The 25,072-nt window shown below is 40.2% G+C and overlaps 1 protein-coding gene across 1 annotated transcript; it reads left to right on the top strand.

Moving 5' to 3' along the window:
- The first annotated feature begins 1,397 nt into the window (after window positions 1-1,397).
- Window positions 1,398-24,776, top strand: LOC125431599 (xaa-Arg dipeptidase-like). The gene is made up of 7 exons (XM_048494557.1): window positions 1,398-2,058; window positions 2,333-2,481; window positions 7,622-7,764; window positions 12,388-12,542; window positions 14,798-14,930; window positions 16,517-16,624; window positions 18,785-24,776. Exons 1-7 carry the CDS (start codon window positions 1,588-1,590, stop codon window positions 18,988-18,990), a joined length of 1,365 nt encoding a protein of 454 aa, XP_048350514.1. The 5' UTR covers window positions 1,398-1,587; the 3' UTR covers window positions 18,991-24,776.
- The last annotated feature ends 296 nt before the right edge of the window (window positions 24,777-25,072 follow it).

Here is a 25,072-nt window from a genome sequence, read left to right as displayed (position 1 = left end):
CTTATGTTATCCTCATAACTACCATAAGGCTGAGTGCAAATGACTGGCCCAGGGTTACACAGCAAGCTTCCTAACAAAACAGCAACTTGAGGCCAGCAGTACAGTCCTAAACTGAATGACACCCCAGGCTGGTCAATCATTAAGAACAACTGAAGTGGCTGCTTGGGTACCAGATTATGAGAAACACCCAACAGATGAGAAGAGCTGCTTTTTTCCTTTGTGCCATTCCCATGGAAGTTAAAAGGACTGGGAAGCCACCACCCGCTCACCACTCTTCTCTCCCTCCCTCTCTTCACTGGTACTGAAGCTCAGCAAGACCACATATTATTCTGAAAGTTGCCACATGGGACACTTTGTATAAAGAGGGGAAGCACTTTGTACAAAAAAGCCCAGTTTTTGGATCAGGCATATCTTGCAGGGTACTGTTTGCTGATTGTACGGGTTGGGATGTTCCAAAGCCTATTTTGGAGTGCAATCACCCAGTTTCTCCTTCTTAGTAATACTATGGAGTTCCTGGGGTCCCACTTTTGACCATTTTACACAAAACCCAGGCTTTGGACTGGACATCATTTTATGGCAACTTGTAGAACACAGTCAATCAAGGACTGCCTATAGTCAAGTATTTTTCATTTCAATTTCAGGCAGTCCAAGACCCATTTGGGAACATTAGTGATTACTTCTGTTTTAAAACACCTCCCAATCCTTTTTGTTATGAACTGATAAAGCCGTGTTCACTAATTACATAATGAGACATGTGATGTGAGAGTAGTATTAAACTTGATCTGTGGACCCTGATGACCTCAACAGATGGTAGCATTTGCCGACCAATTGAAAACTGTAGAAGTTCCCACACCCCCAGCACAAAACTACATATGTTTACTTGACACTATACACTTGATAAAAATACACTTGCTACCAGGAAAGTAAACTTGATCGGACTGTTGCAAGACTGGGCTCCGTTATTTAAATCCTGGAGACTTAAAGGGGGGAGGGGAAGTGTAAAAGACCCAAGTCTAGACGAATTGTTTATTATTCCGACCTGATGCCCTAGTTGCTAGTATATCATGATTATACCACTGTAAAGGGGAGAGGGAAAATCGATATGTACGGTCCAGGGCAAGATCACCCAAAATCCTGCTTTGAGAGGCAGCACGCGTTCACCTTCCTTCTTGTAGAGCCAATCCTGCAGAGTTTAGCTACTTCTCGATCATGACGAGCCTCAGTGCATGGAAACCCTTTCCTCTTAGACGCGTATTCCATTGCATTTCTTCGGCATGCTCGTGCCAGCGCGATGGCTTCTGGTCCGAGTGGTTCCCCTGTGAAGAATCTTTATAGAGCTCTAAAGTAAAAAGACTATTTTTCCCAGCAAGCTTCAGGGTGAAAAGTCCCAGTTCGGACAGCTCACCGAAGGTATATAAGGTTCCCGGACCGCGCGGATTTTAGACATTTGCCGGTCGTTGCCTGAATGGTAGGAGGTGCGCGGTCCTTCTCGTTCCTCGCCCCCCGACCCGCCGCTGCAGGATCGAGGCTCCCCACCTCCGACTTTACCGAGTTTCCCCCCTCGTCCTCTCCGTCTTGGCATCACCGATGAGGCCGAATGAAGAGTCGGAGGTGGCCACGTTGGCGCCGCGCTTGGAGGAGCTGAAGCGGCAGGCGGGCGAGTGCATTGAGGCGGCGGCGGCGGCGCTGGGCGAGCTGAGCCGGGCGATCTGGAGCCGGCCGGAGCTGGCCTACGAGGAGCGCCAGGCCCACGCCTCCCTGACGCGCTTCTTCGCCAGCCGCGCGGCGTGGTCGGTGCAGCCGGGCTACCAGCTGGAGACGGCCTTCCGCGCCGACTGGGCCTGGGCGCCCCCCGACCCCGGCTCCCCCGACCACCCCCGGGCCCCCCTCCGCCTGGGCTTCCTGTGCGAGTACGACGCCCTGCCCGGCATCGGCCACGCCTGCGGCCACAACCTGATCGCCGAGGTGGGCGCCGCCGCCGCCCTGGGCCTGAAGGGCGCCCTCGAGAGCCTGGCCGCGCGCCCCCCAGGAGGGACCCTCCGCGCCCCCGCCGTCAAGGTGAGAGGAGAAAGCGTGGTGGGGGGATCGCTGGTTTCGCTTGGTTACTGCCCACCTTTGCATAGCCGAGCTGTTTTGCTCCTTTCTTTGGCTATGGTCACGCGGGTGAAGCAGTTTTCTGTCTTTTTGCTTTCATAGCCTTACAACCCCCCAAGGCTTCCTTGGTTGGGTCCCCCATCCCTTCCTGAATGATCCGATTTCCGCGTGGCTCTTCCCTGGTTTCTGTGTTGTTGCCATTTTAATGACCCTGGATTCTTATTTCCTTTGCTTTTAGATCACGGTGCTGGGCACGCCTGCCGAGGAAGATGGAGGAGGCAAAGTCGACTTAATCAAAGCTGGAGCTTTTAATGATCTAGATGTTGTTTTCATGGCTCACCCCTCCCAAGAAGATGCTGCTTATTTGCCTGATGTAGCAGAACACGAGTGAGTTAGCGGCCTGAAACCCGGTCTTCACTTTTTGTTAGTTTTTAACCTTTGAGGATCTCTTTTGGTGTTCTTTAGCACCATTAATGTACATGGTGTTTTATGGAACAGCTATCAGAAAGTGTCCCTTGCTTTGACAGAGGTTTGAAATCCAACAGCCCGTTTAATTTATTCAGTTTATATCCCGCCCTCCCCAGAAGGGCTCAGGGCGACGCACAACAATAGTATAAGTAACAATATCAATATCAGCAATATCAATACTAGCAAACCTCAATAAGCATCACAATATACAATTAGTAAGTAGTTTAGTAGAAGGTCATAAGTAGAATCAGTTGAAGAATGATCTTTTCATTCTGCATCCCTTCAAGTGATCCATCAGCAATGTTAACTGCAAAAAAGACCACATTGTTTATGTATTTATTCACTTCCAGGTTGGCAACTGAAACAGGCCAGATAGTGGCTCAAAGGCTACATTTGGCCCTGCCATCTCTGGTTTCTGACCTTTGTCCAATATGTTCTAGCATTTTTAGTAACCTATATATTCTGGCTAAAGTACTGGGTGTAAATGTGGAAGCGTCTGTGTACTTTGTAACAGAATATAGCAAATTAAAATTTCTAGGGAGATTAAGCCCCTTAAAATTAGTTTTTTTATTTCAGGGGCTAGTCCAATTCTTGTATCCCTAAACTATCTTTCACTTTATTTCAAAGTGCAAGTTTCAAGATTGTTTGCTAGATCTCATGAGACTACCAGCCTTTACAAGAATAGGGGATACTACAATTTAACAAGTTAAAAGTTCCTTTTTTAACTTCCTTTTATGTTCTATAGGCAGTTTGTCTGGTCCTGAAATGCTTTTCAACTTACCGGTATTATCGTCCCTATAAGGCTTGTATAGTTGGTCCATTATTAGTGCTCAAGATGTTGATTTGAATGGAAGCACTCCAGTCTTACTTCAGATGATTCTAGTTTGTATGTATTTTCGGTACATAATTTTTCCAAGAATTGTCAAGTCTGATGGTTATCTGCAACATAGTACTGAAATGTCTTGTGACTAACTTGCATATAAGTTGGATGCTGAAAACTTTTTCATAAAGGCAAAGATAACCTTTAGGTACAAAAATAAATAAAATAGTTTTCACCCTAACTGCATACCTCTCTCATCTTTGGTAGAAGGGTTTTCCCTTTGAAATTAATCTCTAGAACCAGAACACAAGCATTATTATGCTGGTGTCATAGAAGTGCCCTGCTTATCTTAGTATTCTGGGTTTTTTTAAACTATATCTAGATGTTGGAAAGGTCAAAACTGGAGCATGATGGCAAATTTGAATCCTTGCTAGTTTCCAGAATTTGGAAGTTAGTTGGATGTTTCCGACACAGCAGCTTAGAAGCAAAATGCATTTTTCCTTGACCCAAAATTTGATCCTTTATTTCAAATTATTTTTTCTTGGTTAACATGGAATTTTAGTATATCTATAGGAAACATACCAGCTAGTGCTCCCTAGATACATTTCAGCTGCCTTTCAGCTGCACTGTTGCTCTTTTTTTAAAAAAAATACAGAATTTGTATTTTGTTTGCTGAAATGAGTTATCCAGGACAGGCTTAGATCCCACCTTTGTTCACTGGGACTCACGGCAGTATATAGAGTTCTTAGTTATGTGATCTTGAAGAAGAAATTATGGGATTGGGAAGAAGGAGGTGGCATCCATCTGTATGCCAAGGTGTTTTAGACTAAAATGTTTGCTTTTCTTTGAGAATATCTCAACTACTAACCAGTGGTGTTTTTCTTCTCACATATCTTTGTTATCAAGGGTCAGGTTTGTTGCATTATTAGCTTTCCCACCAATACGCTTGGTAGAACATACAATAGAAAATTAATTTCTCATTCACTTTTTCACACTTTTTAAATAGCTGTACTTTGCTTGCTGATTGGAAAGTAGCTATTGATGCATGAGGTGATAGTGGGCCTTTGTTTGGAATCCCAAAGCATTTGTGATGTATGTGAGAACTCCTAGAAATAGGTTAGCCTATTTCTTAGCCAAGTTTAGGAGTATAGGATAGCAGGCTTAGTATTGCTATGCTCAGCAGCAATACTGAATCTCACCGCATTAAGCATATGTTACAGAAAACTGTATTACTGCCTTTTCTGAACAGTACAGACCGAATGATTAGTTTCTCTTCCCAGGCATTTAAGTAGGACCCCCTGGTGCCTGGCTAGAGTTGGAGAGTGCTTTGTATAAAGACTGGTAGCTGCTATCTGCTCACCTGCAATTTGTATAAAGACTGGTAGCTGCTATCTGCTCACCTGCAATTTGATTGTCAGGGGCTGAGGGAGCAAGAAAGTGAGGGGAGGAACTTTTGCATTGGGTTGGGTGTCTAAGCAGGTATTAGACTGACTTCTAAGTTTGGAGGTAATGCTGACATCCAGACGAGATTTACTCAGGCACAGTTGTCTGTGTGTAAGGATTGAAAAATATTTGGAATTTTTAGCCTGGCAATAGGAGTAGCTGCCATTGTGAATCAGTTGGGAGAAAGTGGCATCTGTTGCTTTTGAGTACTTTAACTTAACAGCTTTTCTGATAATGAATAGGAGTTGGTTGTTGGTTGTTTTGCATGAGTGTTCCTTTACAGATTGCACCTAGTACAAGTTGGGGTTACTTTAGGTCATGTCATGAGTGTGCTGTCTGCTAGATGCAGTGAAGCTGCCAGATGAAAGTGGAAGCTGCTGGCAAAGTTGTATGCTTCTTTGTAAAGCGTAGCTTGATTTTGGAAGCTTTAATATCTTCAGATAGCTCTTTTAAAGTTGCTATCTTTGAATTGAGCCTTATCATTTGTCTCCAGTTTTCTGCTATAATTTCCATTAAGTATTTGTTGTGACAGGGCTTAGTTGGTATTGGTTGAAAATCCCTAATTGTATCAACATCTCATTACATATTTAGCACAATGAACTTTGCAAAGTATAATATCACGGTTCTAAACTTGGTTGCAATCCAATAAGTGGTATGAGAAAAATGTACTTTAGATCCATGCTGTTGAAAATGCTGTGTATCAAGCCTGTTGTATTTGGGCTTTGATGCATTTTGTGAGACTCCCAGATACACATTGAGCCTGAAAATTCTGTTTCTCTTGTTCATTTCTAACATTCATGGTTTCTATGAAAGCAGGGTTCAGAAATGTTCAAAACAAGTACCATTGAAATAAACTTTGAAATGTATTAGTTCTATTAAAATTATATTTGGGATTTACTCCTTCCTGTACTTGCATATTCAGACTTATCTCATCAATGTCTTGTGGACACTAGAATATAATCCTCAGATACAGTGTTTTTAGTGAAAGACATTTAAATAAATTGAAATGAATTTTGAGACATCACTGTATCATCTATGAATACAACAAGTCTATGAACAGTAAACGGCAGAAGTACTGTAGACCTGCAGCAGCACAGGAATACTAAAATAGTAAAGAATTCCTGGATAAATATGAACAAAGTACAATTATTGTGTAAAAACAAGGCATATGATGACCATCTGTTACGTCTTAGTCTTTCAACTGTACAATTTGAAGAACACACAAGGACAGCAATCTGCAAACCCAGACATAGATGACTGACTCAGGTGTTACCATGTTTCCCTGAAAATAAGACAGGGTCTTATATTAGTTTTTGCTCCAAAAGATGTGTTAGGGGTTATTTTCAGGGGATGTCTTATTTTTCCCCCCATGATTTTGTGTCCCCCACGTGACCAGATTAGATGCGCTGGGGAATCTGTAACTAGGGCTTATTTTTGGAGTAGGGCTTATATTTCACGCATCCTCCAAAAATCCCAAAAAATCATGCTTGGGCTTATTTTGGGGAAAACAATAGATTCCTGGAAGCTTCAAAAATCTATTCAAAGGTTTTGTGAACATTTTATTTTCTTTAACTGCAGCTATTTCTAAAATTAATTGTCTGAAGAGTTACAGAATATGTGTTTTTAATAAATGCTGCTCTTTAGTGTTAAAAATCAAAAGTAGTCATCGTACACATTTTCCATCTTCAGTACATACTAAGCTTCTTGAATAGTCAAAGTGTAAAAGATCTGGTACTTTGGGGAAGGATATAGAAGGGGAGAAGCAATTCTTTTATGACTGGAGTCGGATGTGTTTGATTCTGTTTTTATATTCTACATGTTCCTTGAATTCTTGGGCTGCCTAAATTTCAATTCCTTTTAAGCATTCAATTCTCATGCAAGTATAATTAGGTTTTGCTTTAAGAGGACATAGTAAGAACATGGGCAGCTTTTGTTCATGAATGCAAACACTCAGGTACGATTATTAAAATTGTCATTAAAGTGTCACCTGTACTTCCTTCATAACTATTCATTGCTTGAGTTTGCAGCTATTTCTTGGATCTTTTTAAAGTGAAGAAATGTAGTTGAAGACTGAGAATGTTCCAGCAATTATCCAAATTTCCTTTTTGAGAAGAGCTTAATATTTTGTGTAAACAGAGTTGTGTTGGTTCTGATTTCAGGGACCTCAGCATGCATCGAACTTCTCCACCCAGAATGGCTTCCCCGTTTATTTCAGGGATTCAGTATAAAGACATTCTTCTGTGCACTGAGATTTTTGAAATTTAAATTATTGATTTTATTTTTTATTAAAATATCTTTAGAACAGATTGGATGAGGACAGCATGTCTGATATTGTGAAAGGAAGCAAATGGAAATGTCAGGAAATCTTAATTAATGTACATTCAACTTTAATGATTTTGTTTTTTCCAGAATGCAGTATAACAATTCTCTTTCTTTTAGTTGGTTGATTACAGGATATCTGGTCCAGGAGAGAGACTATGGCTCAGTTGCTAATACACAAGATTATTTCCATAGAGCTTTTTTAATTTGTTTGGATTTTTCCCCTGTCTGCTGGTTTATAGAAATGTCAGGCGCTTTGTAGTGACAGTGGTCAGTTTTGAATATGGAAGTTCTTTATAAAAAAATTTCCACTGTCAAAATCATATTGATCTGGGTCTTTTAGCAGTAATTTACCTGTATAAAGTAATCACAGCATGCACAGTTAATGCCATTAAAACAGAATTCATTAAATAAATCCAAAGGGATCGTTTTTCTTCAATAAGTGTTTAAAAACAAGTGATGGCTTTTATTTCCTAGTGTGACTGTGAAATACTATGGAAAAGCTTCTCATGCTGCTGCTTACCCTTGGGAAGGAGTAAATGCATTAGATGCTGCTGTTCTTGCATACAACAATCTGTCACTTTTAAGACAGCAAATGAAACCAACCTGGAGAGTTCATGGTGAGATCTTCATTAAATCTTATGTCCAGCAAATGATACTTCAGATACTGTTTAAGCAAATATTTTGTATCTGGCATGTTAAAATACAAATGGCTGCTCATGTGTTTGTTTTTCTGACAAATGCACAGTTACTTGGTAAAAGTAGAAATTTTTATATGCTGCATGTTTTCCTAACAATTTATTGTCATTAAATACATTGTAGAAATGGTCTGAACAGAATGAGTTAAATTTCATAACTGTGTGTTCGTGTAAGTAGTGGTCATTGTTAAGATTGAGATGAATTACTGTTACAGTTTTTCTGCTGCTGAATAGCCTGACTTTATCCACCCCCTCCGAATGGGACTTACCATTTTCTTCACTATAGTGGTCAATTCAGCCCCCTTTAGTCAACCATTTTTGTATGCTTTAGAGCAAGCGTCCTCAACATTTTTGAGTCTGCAGGCATCTGCGGAGTAATGAGATAGGTTAGTGGGTGAAGTCAGACAATGGCTGCTACAGGCATCCAAATCAGTTATAGAGGTGGTACATAACTTTAGTTGTAAATGTCCACCATTTCAGGTAGAAGCTCTGCTTAGCAGAGTGCCTTCTAATCTGCACGGCAAATTGGAAGCCCTTCTGAGCAACAGTCCCACCTTGCTCTGCCCACCCACTTTCTAAAACACTTGGTCAGCATGAGGAAACACCTCGCCGTTGGATGCCGTAGAACCCATGAACACCACGTTGTTGACCCCTACTCTAGAGGTACTTCCAATAATAGATGTTTCTCCCCTTCTAACTTAAGGTGAAGGCTCAGTCTGTATTCTCTTTTTGAGTTCTTGTGAATGCAAATTAAATGTTAATGCTCATATGAGTTTGGTACTTAAACATTTTAATATAAGCTCTGCATTTCATGTGACTAGCACATTTATTTGCAGAGTCCTGGCACTACCATCTCCCCTAGTTACATGAGAGAGTGGGCTTGAACAGGTTGTGTGTGGCCTGGGTGGACAAAACCGTGTGAGACAGGGTTGTAAGACAGAGAACTGAAAATCACCTTCCTGCTCTTTTTTTCCCCAATAACAAAGCTGATGGGTTCAAGCCCCTAATCAAGGAAGCATTAATTGCAGATACCAGATAGCTTTAAAGAGATGCAATTGTATGTTAATTTCACAGAAATGAATAATTATTGGGAAAATATGTTTTATAACCACACAATAAATATTTGACTTAAATGAACTAATTCTAAATACAAAATGTTTACATTTTTGTCAGAAGAGTATAATGAGTGAGTTGACCCTTGATAGTTCAGCAAAAAATTAATTTTAGGATATCATGGGTACAGGAGAATCCTGAATTTTCTTTTCACAGAATATGTAGCCTAGGCCTTGATGCCATTTAGATGTTACAGTAGATTCTTGGGGAAAATGCTTTTTTTTCTGTTGGTTTTGGTTCCAGGAGAAGACATAAGGTATTAACTGTGCCCATGTGGTTGCAGGCCATTTTTGCACAAAATTATTCAAGCTGCACAGGCATCAGTGTGCCAAATAAAGCTTAGCTGTGTTTAAATCAGTGAGTGTTAAAATAGTTTTAGTTTGTGGATAATTGAAACCATTGAGATTGTATGTTTGGCCTTACTGCTCTTCTGAGCAATCATACCTTCTTGGAACAGAATCAGAAAATATTGCAAATGGTACTGTTTCACTGGTCACCAACCACTCTTCCCATTCTACTGGCAGATTCCCCAGAGCTGTACAGCAATACTCAGTAATTGTGCTATGCTGGTGTAAACACTGGCTTAGTTATTTTTAATACACTTGATAGGCTGATCAGAGAATACATGGTGACTGCATTTCAGGAATCTTGTGCATGTGTGAGCTTCATCACTGCTAGAATGAGGTGCAAACATGGCCTCCTATTTGGTTAAAATGTGTTTTGGCTATGGTAATCTCTCAACTTGTAAGATCTTGGCTAAAATCTTAATGGAAAACAGAGATGCAGATCAGGGGCTGTGCTGGATTGTTTCACATTGCTGGACATTCTTGGAGCATTTTTGAATTTCTGTAAAGTCAGACTTTCCAGTTCCAGCTGCTTTCTCTTGAAAGTTAACATCCTATTACTATCCCAGGTAGAGGGAGGATCCTATGTATCCACTGGAATCCTTCATTGTTGGAGACACATCTATAATGGCTAGTAACGTGGTTTTTTAATTTGCTTTCAGTCCCTCTTCTATTATGTGTATTGTATCTGCTCTCAGAAGTCAGGCTAGGTTTGGGAACTGACATGGTATGAACAACTCATTGTAGACAAGACTGGTGAAAACAACAGTTTTAGCGATACTTAGTACTTCAGCATGGATGTTATGTGTCTTAGGTCAGGGGGTTGTCATAGGGGAGCTTGTATCAACTTGTATCTTGGAACTAATATGGCCCTTTGATTATCTTTGTAGAGATTTTCCTTATGGGAACCACTGAACATTATCAGTCAAACAAATATTCTTTATTGGGAAATAATTTTTAAAGCATAAATATACCACACCCTTTTACTCTCTTTTGAACCCCCTCACCCACCCACCCCCAAAAGTGACTCATTCAGCTTTATCTTGCTGGTGGGATTCCAAGAAAATGAAAATATAATGGTTTTGTTGGTCAAAATGATATTGCAGGAAAGGTCAGATTGCATTTGGATTAAAGGGCAGAGCAGAGGTGGCCTTCTAATTTATGCATTAAAGAAAGGAGGACAACAGACTGTAGGGCTGCAGTCTTTATGTAAAAGCATTAGCTAATATGGGAACAACATTTTCACAGGCAGAGTTATATAGGTTTATTGGATAGATTCAAAGTTCTTCCACTCTACAAAGATTGCTATTTCTTATTCAATTTAAGGTGCTGTTTTCATCAGATATGAACTGCTATGCCAGGTAATGGTACTTTGTTCCTGATTTTTCCTTTTACAGGAATACCTGATGCTTTAACTTTCATTTCTGAAACATTGTAGGTTGAGCATAGTCCTGCTCTCAAAAGTTTTGTTAATAATCATAGAAAGAACTTAAGAACACAAACAAATAAAAATGTCATCTCTACTTCCAAAATAGTTCTCAATTATAAAATGAGGAATTAGGGAGTTATCCTCTCTACCTTTTATGAAGCCACTGAAGCAACTTGAAGATATTTCATGAACTGTTTTATTTTTTACCAATAGCAATTCACCACAGAAATGCAACATTCAAACATGTTCCATTTATTTGTTTTTATTACAGAACCCTTTTCACCAGAGGTTTCTTATTTGTTATATTTGTTTGTGGTATTTCACCTAGCTAGTACTCAGACCTCATGCTGTTTGCTTTCATGTAGGCGTTCTGTATACAAATTCTGTTTACACTTTATAAAAGGAAGGTGTCCTCGTGGCAAATGATGGGGGTTCCTTTAATGTTATGTGTATTATCCAGGGCTTTAAATATATTGGGATTTCAAAAACTGTATTTTTTTCCAATTTTTACAGAGTGGTCATATAATTAAACCCTGTTTCCCAGAAGTTAAAGCCATCTAAGATTTTGCATGTCTAGTTATTGTTTTACCTTGGTCAGCCCATGGGCTTAAAATGTACTATTATGTACTGTTAAACTGATATGCAAGTTGGTTAAGCAGAAATTATGTGGCATAGTTTAAGCACATTTTTGTTTTTCTGGTTTTAATAAAATATGGAATTGTCAAGCAAGAATTAGAATGTGATTGATAGTTTTTATGTCTTGTTTTTGGTTGTGGTAAAGAGCCTAAATATATTCAGCTTCTGCGTTCCTGCTCACTTAGTTGCCTAGTGCCCAGTTGATGGGGGATAGGCAGCCCCAGGTATGATTCTAATAGGCTGTGTGGCTTGGTGTTGCAGCTCCCTTGCTCCAGCCCAAATTCTCATGCAGCTGAATTGGGATTTCATGAGGTCACAGCTGGAAGACAGTAGGATTCTGCGGAGTGGTTCCTGGACAGCAGCAATTGTTTAAAATTAGAATTTATATTGTAATAGTTTTGAGTAAAACGTGGAGCTCACTGACGACTCCCATACGCTGCACTGGGACCCTGCTCACAAAGCATCTTTTGACATTATATGGGTAGTAGTTTCATCCTTAGCCATCACATTTCTCAGTATGTGCACTGAAAGCAAAACTGCTGACATTTCATACTGACGTTTCTATTAGTCCCTTACTCTGATGCAAAAAAGGAAAAGAAAAACGTCTGTATACAACAGATGGAATGTGCCTAGCCAAGTGCCGTGGCCATCCACCCCATTGTTTGCTGGCACATCAGCACCATTGCAGGGTGACATTGTTTGTTTTCCCGTATTCTGACCTAAAATTTTACTCCAAGATGTATTTTCTTAACTGGAAGCGTAATCCGATAATAACAGAGAAATATGAAAACATGTCTAGCTTTGCCTTTTAAAAAATTGAAGTTAATATGCAAGACACAACATTTTGTGTGTGTGTATGTGAGAGAGAGAGAGAGAGAACCTGCTTTACTCAGCCATCCAGAAAGGAGTCAGGTCCAAATATATAAACTAATGTGTGTTTCAGTTTTATTTGCCTATCCTGAAATGTCAGTATGCTTCTTGTGGGGTTCTTGAAATCCACTAACATGATTCTTCTCTTGGTAGGTATAATAAAGAATGGAGGTGTGAAACCCAATATCATCCCTTCATATGCTGAATTAGAATTTTACTTGCGTGCCCCTTCATTAAGAGAACTCGCAATCCTCACCGAAAAAGCAGAGAACTGTTTTAAAGCTGCTGCGCTGGCCACTGGATGTGAAGTAAGGTTCTTAAAGTTTGAGCAAGATTCAGTATCAAAAATATTGATAGCATCTTGACTGTTGTACGCAAGACTGACTCAAATAAGCAATCATGTGTAAATATAACCCTTATTATTAGATATTATGATGGAGAAATAATCACAAAGAGTCTAGTCCCCATGTAGATCACAAAAGCAGTGCAGTAGGGCAAGATACAGAAAAGAGGGTGGTTAATGCTTACCAGGAAGAAGCTCCAGGTATGCCGAAAAATATTTATTTTGCACTGGAACCCCAAGCATTCGGGTTTTTTTTTTTAAAAAAAAAACCTGGCTAAAATCCCCGGAGTTTCCCCACAGGCAGAAGGATTTCTGCTCTTAGCATAACCCCAGCTACCTGAAATGCCCTCAGGAGGTCAAGACAGTTGTTCTCTTGTCAGTGCAAATTCTCTGCTTGTGGAAAAACTCAGAGGGATCTAATTGTATGAATATGGCCATCACACCGCTATAAAAATCAGGTAGCATGAAGTGAAAAGACATCGTTGTATTGCATTGCTGGGTGGGTGACTGTGGAGGCCATCTCTTCCTCTCGGCCCAGCTCTTAAAAGTAGAAAATCATTTTGCTGATAAAGACAGCACACCACCCATTCTCTTGATACCATAGAGCAGGGGTAGGGAACCTGCGGCTCGAGAGCCACATGCGGCTCTTCTGCCCTTGCACTGTGGCTCCACGAACCGAGCCGCCAGCCCCATCCTTGCCCGCCCTGCAGGCAGCAGGGCGGGCGCACCAACTGCCCATGGTCAGCTGGGCCGCACCGCGGGCTTCCCCTCTCGCCCGCCCCGTTGGAGCGGGGCGGGCGCTTTCCTGGCGGCCGGCGTGGCCAAGCCGCCGGCTTCATCCTTGCCCGCCCTGCAGGCAGCAGGGCGGGCGCATCCATGCGCTTCTCAGAATGATCGGAGTAAAAGGTTAAAAAAAACCCTAAATATATAGTGTTATCTTTATTTTAAATGTCAAAAATTATTTGCGGCTCCAAGTGTTTTCTTTTCCTGTGGAAAATGGGTCCAAATGGCTCTTTGAGTGTTAAAGGTTCCCTACCCCTGCCATAGAGAGATCTTCTGGAGATATCTTGGCCAGAAACCCATCATCTCCAAGACTCGCTTGTGTTCCATAACTAAAACAGCAGCATACCTGGCTTCAGAACTAGGCCAACTAGCAATCGCTTCTGTCTCGCTTCTGTCTCCCAAGCCTCAAGAGGTCTCTTATGAGGAGAAGGAGCAACAGTTGGGCCACCATGACTGAGGTATGCTGAGTAAGTTGAGGGTGAGTCTTAACATTTCTCCCTCAGACTCAGTCAAATTCTCTTATAATTTTTTTCTTTTCTATCTCAGACATGTTTTTTCTGCTTTTTCTTTGAAAAAAAACCTTTAAAAATAGTAAGACTCCCTACATTTTTTACTTCATTAGCTTGAGGGTAAGCAAGAGATTAAAAGCGGTGTCCTTAGCTCCTTGAAAAGCTCACCCCTTATGTACCTCTCAGCTATACTTTGTCTACCTGCTTACTTAAATGCAGGCTTACAAAAAGGAAGGGTTCCCCTTTTGTATTGTTCAAAATTGCCCAAATCTTACTCATGTGGAACTCATATTTCTGAATAGCAATATTTTAAACATCTGCTGTGGTATTGTCTAAGGTTACAGTTTTTAGTATCTCTAACATATACAGAAGTGAACACGAAATCTGTTTTTAGAGAATCATCACAAAGAGTCAGGCTGTGTCCCTCCCTTAACAAAAATTTGCATTCTTGCTAGTATTTATCCTCTTTAGGTAGATTTCTGGCGCTTTTATCATAAAGAAGAGGCTAGAGGGGTTTGTAATGTGTTCCATATGTGTACCTAGTGTTTACAGCTGCACGGGTCAACAAAAAGGGTTCTTGCCCCAAATACTTTACAGTCTAAATAGCCTGCTTTGTATGAATCCCCTTGTATGAAGCTCTACAGTGGAGCTTACTTCCAGATATGAGCTTAAGATTAGGATAGTAAAAAGAATGTTGAAAAGTATGTTCTTTCAATTTATCTTGACCTTTTTTATGCCTGTGTTTGACCATGAGCAGTAAAGAGAGAATTGTGTGATTCATTGTTTTAACTATCCAAAACTGTTTCCTCAGATTTTGGTTAAGTGCGCAGGGTAGAAATGTGGAAGAGCCTTAATCATTTGCTAAACACTTGAATACATAGTGAAATATGCATTTTTGTGGAGAATCAAATGTGTTTTTCTTGTATAGGTGGAGCTACAAGGTGGAGCGAATGATTATTACAACGTGCTTCCTAACAAGAGCCTGGAAAAAGCTTACATGGACAATGGGAAGAAACTTGGCATGGAATTTATCTCAGATGATAACTTGAGTGGGCTGTCAGGTAATACTGGAACTCTTGCATGCTCATACTTTTTAGGGTTGCTTTACTAATTTCACATTTTGTTTTGTTTTTCCCATTCCACTTAACTTACTGATTTTTGATATGTAAAGGTCAAACCAGATTTTGCAAAAGAACATGACATAGGTTTGCAAAAATATGAAGCTCTACTAATTTTTTAAAAAAAATACAGATTCAGAGACATGTTTAACTGTCATTAAATATATTTTCATAGTAAAATTTCCTTTTAATGTTACCACTTTTTTCATTCCCATTATCATTTTTGTTTTGTTTTTCCTATGGAATAGTAAATATAACAGCAAAATCCCATCACCCACTCTACTTCCTCTTTCTGAACATACCCATTAGCCAAAGAAGAAAGTTAGAACTTCATATATACAGAGTATAAAAAGGGGAGGGGTGAGAATGTGGAGGTGGGAAGCAGTAATATGACTCCAGACAGTCTTCATGTGTGCCAGAGACAGACATCTGATGCTGTTGCATTAAGACCAGTCCAGTACAAATGAGGGCCAGGTAGTAGTAGATTGGGCCTGTAGAAACCTGGAACTCAGCTAGGAGGCTGTACCCCATCTCCTAAAGTAAGCACTTCAGCTTAAGCCATTAAGGAGAAAATCAGAAGTTGGGTGCCTCCTCTGTGCAAATTAACTTTGCTCCCAAAGTATAGCTTTCACCCCCAAAGCAGTTTTCTATCTCAGTTGTGCAATTAGAATGAATTAAGTTGGTTTTACCAAATGCATGTAATTGGCATTCTGCACGCAATTTCTCTAATGTACCAGTATGTTTGTAAGGCCTGACACTTTTGGTTTGTGCTTTAAACAAATTATGCTCTTTTGACTCTTGTTATGGACTTCTATATGACATTTCATGGCTAGGGAGTACACCTACTCTTCACATGTGGCATTGCTTGGCGTGTTCATCATTATTACTTTCTTATTTCATTTCCATTCTTGCAGAATATTTTTCCCCTTTAAAACTGCCATTTGGAAATGAAATGCAATAATGTGAAATTCAAATATAATAGTATTGTGTTTAATGTATTGTCGAAGGCTTTCACGGCCGGAATCGCTTGGGTTCTGTGTGGTTTCCGGGCTGTATGGCCGTGTTCTAGCAGCATTCTCTCCTGACGTTTCGCCTGCATCTGTGGCTGGCATCTTCAGAGGATCATCCTCTGAAGATGCCAGCCACAGATGCAGGCAAAACGTCAGGAGAGAATGCTGCTAGAACACGGCCATACAGCCCGGAAACCACACAGCACCCAGTATTGTGTTTAACTTTCACAATTCCAGCAACAGATTTTCTTGATTCGTTATCTGAATGTATTGGTGCAGTGGATACCCAAAGTGGCTTACATCCTCACATCAACTTGTGATAAGCTTGTGTATATGACTGGCCCAAAGTCACGCCACACATTTCCATGGAAGAGAGGGAATTCAAATCCGGAACTCCCAGACCCTAGTCTAGCCGTTACTCACACCAGTACATCAGTTGTGTAGTAACTATATGACTTGTGCCTTTAGGCTTTTGTTTTCAGTGTACATTAACACTCACAGGCTTTTTTCTCCTCTTAGGTTCTACTGACTTTGGAAATGTTACCTTTGTGGTTCCTGGGATCCATCCCTATTTTTACATTGGCTCAGATGCACTGAACCATACTGAGCAGTACACAGTGGCTGCAGGTTAGTGGAAGTGAGCTATATTTCTTCTTAAATAAACAGGTGCTTTTTACATCTCAAATGCATATCTTATCCTTCAAGGAACTTTGAATTGTTTTACAGTGCAACCCTGAGCACTTTTACACAGGAAGTAAACTTAAAACTGCACCCTTAGCCTCAAAACAGCCCTGTGAAGTAGTTCAGGGAGGGGGAGTTACTTGACCAAGGTTTTTGAACTTGGGTTTCTGACATCCAAGTTGACACTCTAGCCTCTTTCCATTAGAGTATAGGAGCCTGGAATTTGTGACACCTTGGTAAAGAAACTTGCTAGAATTTGTGATTACAGGTGCAGTTTGGATAGTGTTCCAAATCATTTATTGAGGTTATTTTTTAGAAATTTAATAATATGTGTGAACTTTTTGATCAGTGAGGACAATTGACCATGCAACTATTGTTCGTATTGTCGAAGGCTTTCATGGCCGGATTCAACTGGTTGTTGTGGGTTTTTCGGGCTGCGTGACTCTTGTTCCTGAGGTTTCGCCTGCAACTGTGGCTGGCATCTTCACAGGTTTATCACAAAAAGAAGTCTGTTACACAGTGTGTCCAGTCTGAATACTGTGACGTACCGTGTCCACAGTGTGTAACAGACTTCTCTCTGTGATACATCTCTGAAGGTGCCAGCCACAGATGCAGGCGAAATGTTAGGAACAAGATCTACCAGACCACTGCCACACAGCCTGGAAAACCCACAACAACCAGTATTATTTGTTTATTTGGCTTGTACTCTATCTCAATGAGACATAGTAGTAGATTACACAATATAAAACAATGCAGTTAAATAGTAAGAGAGATCTGATCACGTGCAATAGAATTAGGCTTACAAAAAATAGCAACAGGGCAAAAAATATCACATATGATATGTCAAGTTATACCAGAAATATTACAGAAGTCGAAAACAATGCAACAAGAGCAGGATAATATATACCACTCACAGTGGCACATAGTCCTTTTCTCTTTATAAAAGTGCCTTCCTGAATCATTCTGTTCTACTGTAGCCATATTTCCTTCAGAAAAATGTTCTCCTGAACAGTTCTGTGTGATATTTTTTCATGACATGTTACTATAGCAATGAATGCATCTAGGCATAAATGTGTGCTCCATTTGCAGGGAATTTCTGGTTTACTTTTAGTGCTTTAAATAGCACATGCAAAGCCCTCGTTCTGAATAATTCATACCTCTTATGCACATTCCTGTAGTACTTCTAAACTACATCTGGATGTTCCCTAGTAAAATTTACAGCTTGGCTCCTTGTTGAGTATTTGGCAAATTGCACCTTTGATTACCAGTGGCAGCAAAGTAGTTGGTGTTATAAACTTTGGAATTCAGACTATTAAGAATCTAACTTAAATGACTTTTGCTAGTAATGTATTTTGACATAGCTGGAAAATTTTTCATATTTTTAATTGTTTTTTGCCATCAAGTTGCAGCTGACTTGTGGCGATCGAATAGGGTTTTTAAGACAAGACGTGATTTGCCAGTTCCTACCTCCATGTCATACCACTGTTATTCCTTGGAGGTCTCCCATCAAAATATTTGCCAGGGTTAAGGCTTGAGAGTATATGACTAGCCCAGGGTCACTCAGCAAGTTTCCATGGCAGAGTAGGGATTCAAACCTGGGTCTCTAAGATCCTAATCCAACACCTTAACTACTATACCACACTAGCTCTCTTACACATGTGCAGAGGGAATAAAGTATCCTTGATTGCAAAGCATATTGAATTGAACTTTTTAACAGGGGAAATCACTTTTCTACAAATTTCTTCAAAATTGTAGAACAGCTATACAGTAATTCTTGCTTATTAGTTCTAAGGTACAATACTTGTGGCTTAAAAATGATTTTGTTGCTGATTTAAAGGCAGTAGACATTTCATATACACTTCAAAAGAAATTACTTGGACCTGTGGGCTGATATAAGACAAACTCATTCTATATCTGTGGACTGCAGTTCTGAATGGATCCATAAAGACAGTTTCCTAGAAAAAGATTTCAACTTGTCATGTTTTGGGAAACAAGGGTTCCATCTTCTTACATGGTTTTGGTGGGCGGGTGAGTGGGTTACTGCATCTTTATGGTAACAGTTTTATCTGTTTTGTTCGTTTGTTTACGGGCTTTCATTTATCCTAGGGTCAGATGAAGCACAGTTCTACACCTTGCGGACATCCAAAGCTTTGGCAATGACTGCGCTGGATGTTATTTTCAAGCCAGATCTGTTGGAGAGAGTTAGAGAAGATTTCAGAGTAGTAAAACTGAATGAGGAAGGTAACATGAATGCATCTGATCGTGGAAATGGGTCTCTTCTTGGAATTGGAGCTGCATGTGCCTCACGTTGAAGGACAGCACTTCACAAGTTTAAACTCAATAGAATATCTTGAATTGTTCTACTTGAATTCTAGAGAATGTGTAATAGCTGAAAAGATGCTGACATTTTAAGTGGCGCAACTAAATGACCTCAGTGTACTTCTGAAATATCTGTGATTTAATGTCATGGAACTGCTTTAATTTGGCAGACAAAATTACATAATGATTTCTCTGCAGTGTTTGAAAATGTGCTGAATACCTTAGCTTTGCACATTTTTTGCAAGATAACTTTTGAATTGCTGGTACAATTTCTGAAAATTTGAGTTACTATAGTGAATGCTGCCTTATCAAGAAACTATGGAAGTAGTTGTATGTTCAGCTTACTATATACAAAAAACCAAACGCAAACAATCAGGAAAAACTAGTGTACTTGATACATATATATGTGTTTAACTGAGGTTTTTAAAGAAGTTGATGCCAAAGGCAACGTGGCTATTATTCAAGATATGATCAGATTATCAGGTCAGAAATTTGTTTCTGCTTCCAGATTCTCACATTATTTGAGACTTGAGAACTCAGTATTTGAGAATACAGCATTTACTTCTTGATTTTGATCATTTTTCTGAATGATTATATTGTAATTAATTGATATTTCACTTGTAGTTAGCACTCTTATTCTGTACAATCTGTATACTTTGTAAGTCACATAAATCCTACAGTAGTTGTACATAACAAAAATCAGGATTCTTGGTTCTGATGAACTACAAGTATAATAGTACAGATCTTTCCCATCTTCTTCCAGCAACATCCATTTGATTGCAAAAACCTGGTGCATGGGGATGGGATAAAAGCGTTGAGACAAACTTCTACAGGAGACTGCAAAAGGACAGGAAACTTGGCTGAAATTGGCCCCAACTCATTATCACTAGTGGCACTTCCATTGGGGGAAGAGCTCCAGTGCAGAAGATGGAAGTCTGATTTAATCAGATTCTGTCTCCCCATAGTGACACTTATGCCCTGTAGTGTTTGTCTTCAAGGTTCTCCCATCCCTCATCATCAGGTCTTAAATGGCTGCGGTAAAAGATAGGTAGGTGAGCCTGTTCTGGTTGTAGGATGCAACCCAATGACATGGCTCCAGCAGAGCATTTCATGGGTAGGATTTCTGCCCCAGCATACAACTTTCTCACTTCCTGTTGCAGCTCAAAATTATGGTTACATAAGAAAGTTGCTCTTCATGGATAGAAATCCTTCCACAGACAGAAAGACTCCACTTAATTCAACACCATGTTTTTAAAATAGGGTACCTTGTTCTTTACAAAATGCTTAAGACACTATTTATTTGGAGGTCTTGTTTACCTCTGAGTTCATTACATATTAAAGGTAGGTGGCTGCTTCTGTTAGTTAAAGATGCTTTTTTTCTTTTTTGTATTTACAAAATCAAAATGGACCTCACCTGGCTAGCCCAGGGTAGTCTGATCTTGGAAGCTAAGCAGGGTTGGTCCTCGTTAGTGTTGAGATGGGAGACCTCCAAGAAATCCCAGGGTTGTGACGTGGAGGCAGGCAATGCCAAACCACCTCCGAACATCTCTTGCCTTGAAAACCCCAGTAGGGGCTGCCATAAGTCAGCTGTGACTTGACTGCACTTTTTACCCTGAAGCTCATTGCAGAAAACACCTTGCTATATAGTCTTGTCATGACTATAAATGGCAGATCGGTAAATGTAAATGGAAAAATAATTCAGTTCCTTAATTCAATACAGACTAGATTGTTATAAAGAACTATATGTTGGTCATATACAGGTAAAAGTATCCTTATGATTCCCCCCATGCAGTGGTGACCTCATATAAACTGGAGAGTGTAGCATTTTCCACATTTTTTATTGTATAAGGGAGAGAAGTTTCATTTGCAGCTATTCTGGAATAGCTGCAAATGTCAATCTCCAGAACATAGATCTCCCTTTAATTTTATTCTATATGGATATTCATTTTTAGAAAGGAATTACCAATAACGTTGGCAGTTAGACCTTACTATGAGACTACCAGCAGGTTTTTAAAAATGTTTAGACGACATCTGTAGAAAAGCTATTTGTAAGCTAATCTAGATGGCAGCAGTTTCCTCCCCTTCCCCAAAACAAATATAACTGCAAAAAACACAGCACATTTTGAGCCTGGGCTGTTGAACTACAGTGGGGTAGACAAATGGATGAAAAGCTATGTTAAAGTCTGTGGAACTCACACTAGGTTTTACTACACCTGAGCTTGTGCTCAAACCAGCACCTGGGCCAAAAGTGAGCAACCATTAGAGCATGCAGGTAGCCAGCCTTATAGCTGTAATTGTCAGCAATCTATGTTAGATCTTCCTGTTTGATTCAGATGGAGCTGTTCGATCTTCACTGTGAAAAGTGAGGACATCTTGTAGCGGTGATTCCCACCCCTTTCTTCAGGAAGGCAGGGACAAAAATATTTCTATTTCCTGTCTCCATGGTGGGAATCATCATCCTCCAGTTCAAACTCTGAAGAAAATTAAAAAATAACTATCTGGAAAGACAACTGTAACTTGCACAACAACTTGGAAATATATAAAGTAGAAGCAGAGGAGAGATAGGATAGTAATGAAACAATGATTTGGGGAGGGGTAAGATGTCCTCCAAATCTCAGAGGAGAAGGGCCTTTTACAGTGAATAACCAACAGCCCCTTTCCCCTTTCTCTTTCTAAGGAAGGAGGATATTTTGTATGAGACCTTCCAAAGCAGTGTCCCTTGAGATCAGGTATTTCATCGACTAAGATTCTATTATATGCTGTAGTACTTTCCCACGAAAGGCTGCACCTGCAGGACTGTATGTATTTAACTTACAATGTCTAACAAAGGGGGGAGATGCATCTCAAAACTTGTTTCAGTTTCTCCTCTCTTTGTAAAAACCCATCCAAGATTTTTCTCACACAGCTTCAACTCCTTCACACACAGAGATCTCTTTCTCTGTGTTCAGCACAGACACTTCACAGTTGCTCCCTCTGTCTCCACCCCCTTTTATAATCTTTCTTTCTTTTTCCCCCCCAAGCACTCCTCACAAAACCCAGTCACAGCTCACCTGCCTTTTTATGGCCACTCCCTCTCTTCTATTCAGCACTCAGTTTAAAGCCACTCAAACCTACAATCATTTCAATGCAACCTTAAAATCTTTACATCTTTCCCCCTGGGTCTTAAAGTGAACCACATCTCTTTTCCCAGAGTGATGTGTTCAGCTTCTTCCATTGTTTGTAGTATCTTCCAAGTTCTGGGAAAGTCTAATCAATTGTCCAGTTCATTTTGAAAGTCTTACATTTCTTGATGGCTCCTTTGTTCTTTACCAGGGCATTACCATTCTCATCTGTGATGCTTCACTGCTGGGCTGAGGTCCTCTCCTCCGCTGGGTTGGTCATCAGCTGTGCTGAGGTCATCTCCTCCACTAGACTGTTGTTTACGCTGAGTAGTCAGCTCTATAATCTGCTCTGGTCTGCTTTCATACCGGACAAGGATTCCGCTCTAACGTTATCCTTGCCCTTGAGATACTGGATGTTAATATTAAACTCTTGTATGTACCGAGACCATCTTTGAAACTGTGTTCTTTGCCAGGCATTTCTGTCATACCAAAGTTTTTGTTTGACCTGAGCCGTAGCCATGTTTATTTGCACTTGTTTCATCATTTCCATTTTCTCTCTGAAACTTAATACATACTCCACCACAGATGTTTCCTGTCTGATAGTTTACCTTCCCACTCTTCCCTTTGTAAATGGAGAGACCCCCGTGTATCTCTTTCTTAGATTAATTCAAATGGGGAGAATCCAGTGGATTCTTGAGGTACCTCTTTGTATGCAAAAAGGAAATAGGGTAGTTTGTCATCCTAGTCATTTGGATGATCTTGCACATAGGTCTTAATCATGGTCTTCAAATTACCATTGCATTTCTCTACAAGGTCATTGGTCTGTGGGTGAAAAGTGGTGGTCTTCAAGTATTTTATGCCATAGTATTCCCAAATGGCTTGCATTACTTCAGACAGCAACACTGTTCCTTGATCAGATCAGATCTCCAAAGGGAATCCTAATCTCGTAAATATCTTTAAAAGTGCCTCTGCTACTGATTTCACATCTACAGAGGTTAAAGCTTCGGCCTCTAGGTATTTTGTTGCATAGTCTATTGAAGTTAAAACATAATGCTGTCCCTTTTGTGTAGGCTTAGGTAGGGGTCCCCCAATATCAATTCCCGCGCTCTGAAAGACCTCCCCTATAATGGGTAAGGGCTTTAAAGGTGCTTTGGCTTTATGTCTCTGTTTTCCCACCTTTTGACAGATGTCACAGCTCTGGCAGTACTTTTTAATATCTTGGGATATTCTGGGCCAATAGTACTCTTTCAGTAATCTTTTCTTTGTTTTCCCAATTCCAAAATGATCTGCACACACAATATCATGTGCCATTTTCATCAGGGATTGTCTGTATTTGGTAGAAATAACCAATTGTTTTGCATAGTTCCAATTTGGCTTAGCCTCAGGCTTCACCATTCTGTGTATAAGCCCATTTTCCCATACAAAGTGATAGAGTTTAGATTTAGATTATTCCTGATTCGCCTGTTCTTTAATATCTTTTAAACCAGGATCTCTTAAATTTGTTGTCTAAGCTCCTTAGAATTTTTATTTATTGCTGTTCCAAGTTTCTGTGTATTTTAAGTCAAACCAGCACAATTAGTTAAACTGTTCTGTGCCTGTAATGTATCCTTTTCGTTGGTTGCTAGGATACAGTTGGGCCTGCTCTGGCGAAACAGAGTCTGTACAGATCTAGAACATGGACTTAGCCCCTATAATGTCTCTTGCCAATAATACTGGTACCTTTTGATCAGGTACAACTGCCACAGTAAATAATTCTTTTTTACCCCTCCATTTAATTGGCACTTTTGCTAAAGGTACAGTTCTAGAGTTTCCCCACACTCTTTGCAAGGAAATCTGTTTGTTGGGAATCATGTTTTCTTCAGTGACCAAATCCTTTCTGACTAGGGTTATTGAAGCCCCTGTGTCTAAAATGGCCAAGGTATCTTTCCCATTCACCTAAACCACTTCCCTTATTTCAGAATCTGGCACAATCCTATTTACTTGCACTCTACAAAAATACATAGAGTCTTGTTTATTTTTAGCTGAGAGATCATTCTCAGTGACTCCTTTGGTCACAACTGTTGGGTTTAGAGAGCTCCTAACCTCCTCCCTCTCTCTTTTTTGAGCTGGTTCTAATAACTCACCTCACATGCTCAGGGGAAGTAGACTTAAGTTGTCTCTTGTGACAATTAAGGATAAATGTCCTTGGAGGCCACAAATATAACACGTTCTCTCCTTATAATATTTGTTCCTATCCCTATCTGTAGCCACACTCTGTCTTTTTGAAATCTCAAGACTTTACATACGTGTTTCTATTTTTTTCATCTAATTTGCTCCTGGAATTAGAAGATAGCTTATAAGGAGCAATTTTCCTTTCATGATGATCCCAACCTCCTCTATTAAGAATCAGTCTGTCAGCATACTCTGCTACCTCATTGACATGATGTGAAAAGCTTACCTTTTACCAAAAGTCTGATCTCTGAAGGAATTTGAAACAAAAATTTATCTAAAATAATTACATCTCTCATTCCCTCTTTAGTATTAGCTTTGGCACTGAAGTCTACTTATCAAAATACAGGGGCGTAACGAGGCAAACTGTAGCCCTGGGCAAAACCTGAGTTGGATGCCCCCCCCCCCCCCAATGGGCAGCCACTCCACCACAACCAAATTTTTTTTTGCACCAGGAAATTGGTGCCTGCAGGGGGTGCATTTTTAGACATATCAGCACCAAAATTTCAGTGTATCATCAGGAGACTGTCCTTATGCTACCCCCCAGGTTTGGTGAGCTTTGGTTCAAGGAGTCCAAAGTTATGGACTCCCAAAGGGGGTGCCCCATCCCCCATTGTTTCCAATAGGAGCTAATAGGAGATGGGGGCTACAGTTTTGAGGGTCCATAACTTTGGCCCACCTGAACCAAACCTCACCACACTTGGGGGGTAGCATAAGGAGAGTCTCCTGATGATACGCTGAAATGTTGGTGCCGCTAGCCTAAAAA

The sequence above is a fragment of the Sphaerodactylus townsendi genome, linkage group LG01 (assembly GCF_021028975.2).
Source record: "Sphaerodactylus townsendi isolate TG3544 linkage group LG01, MPM_Stown_v2.3, whole genome shotgun sequence".
NCBI lineage: Eukaryota > Metazoa > Chordata > Lepidosauria > Squamata > Sphaerodactylidae > Sphaerodactylus > Sphaerodactylus townsendi.
Note: the sequence above shows the minus strand (reverse complement) of the source record. Positions and strands in the feature narration are given on the sequence as shown.

Bases quoted from the DNA above. Each gene is read 5' to 3' on its own strand.
- LOC125431599 (XM_048494557.1), top strand. From the start codon at position 1,588: ATGAGGCCGAATGAAGAGTCGGAGGTGGCCACGTTGGCGCCGCGCTTG. The intron at 2,059-2,332 runs GTGAGAGGAGAA...CTTTGCTTTTAG, and splicing joins TCCGCGCCCCCGCCGTCAAG to ATCACGGTGCTGGGCACGCC. The intron at 2,482-7,621 runs GTGAGTTAGCGG...TTTATTTCCTAG, and splicing joins CCTGATGTAGCAGAACACGA to TGTGACTGTGAAATACTATG.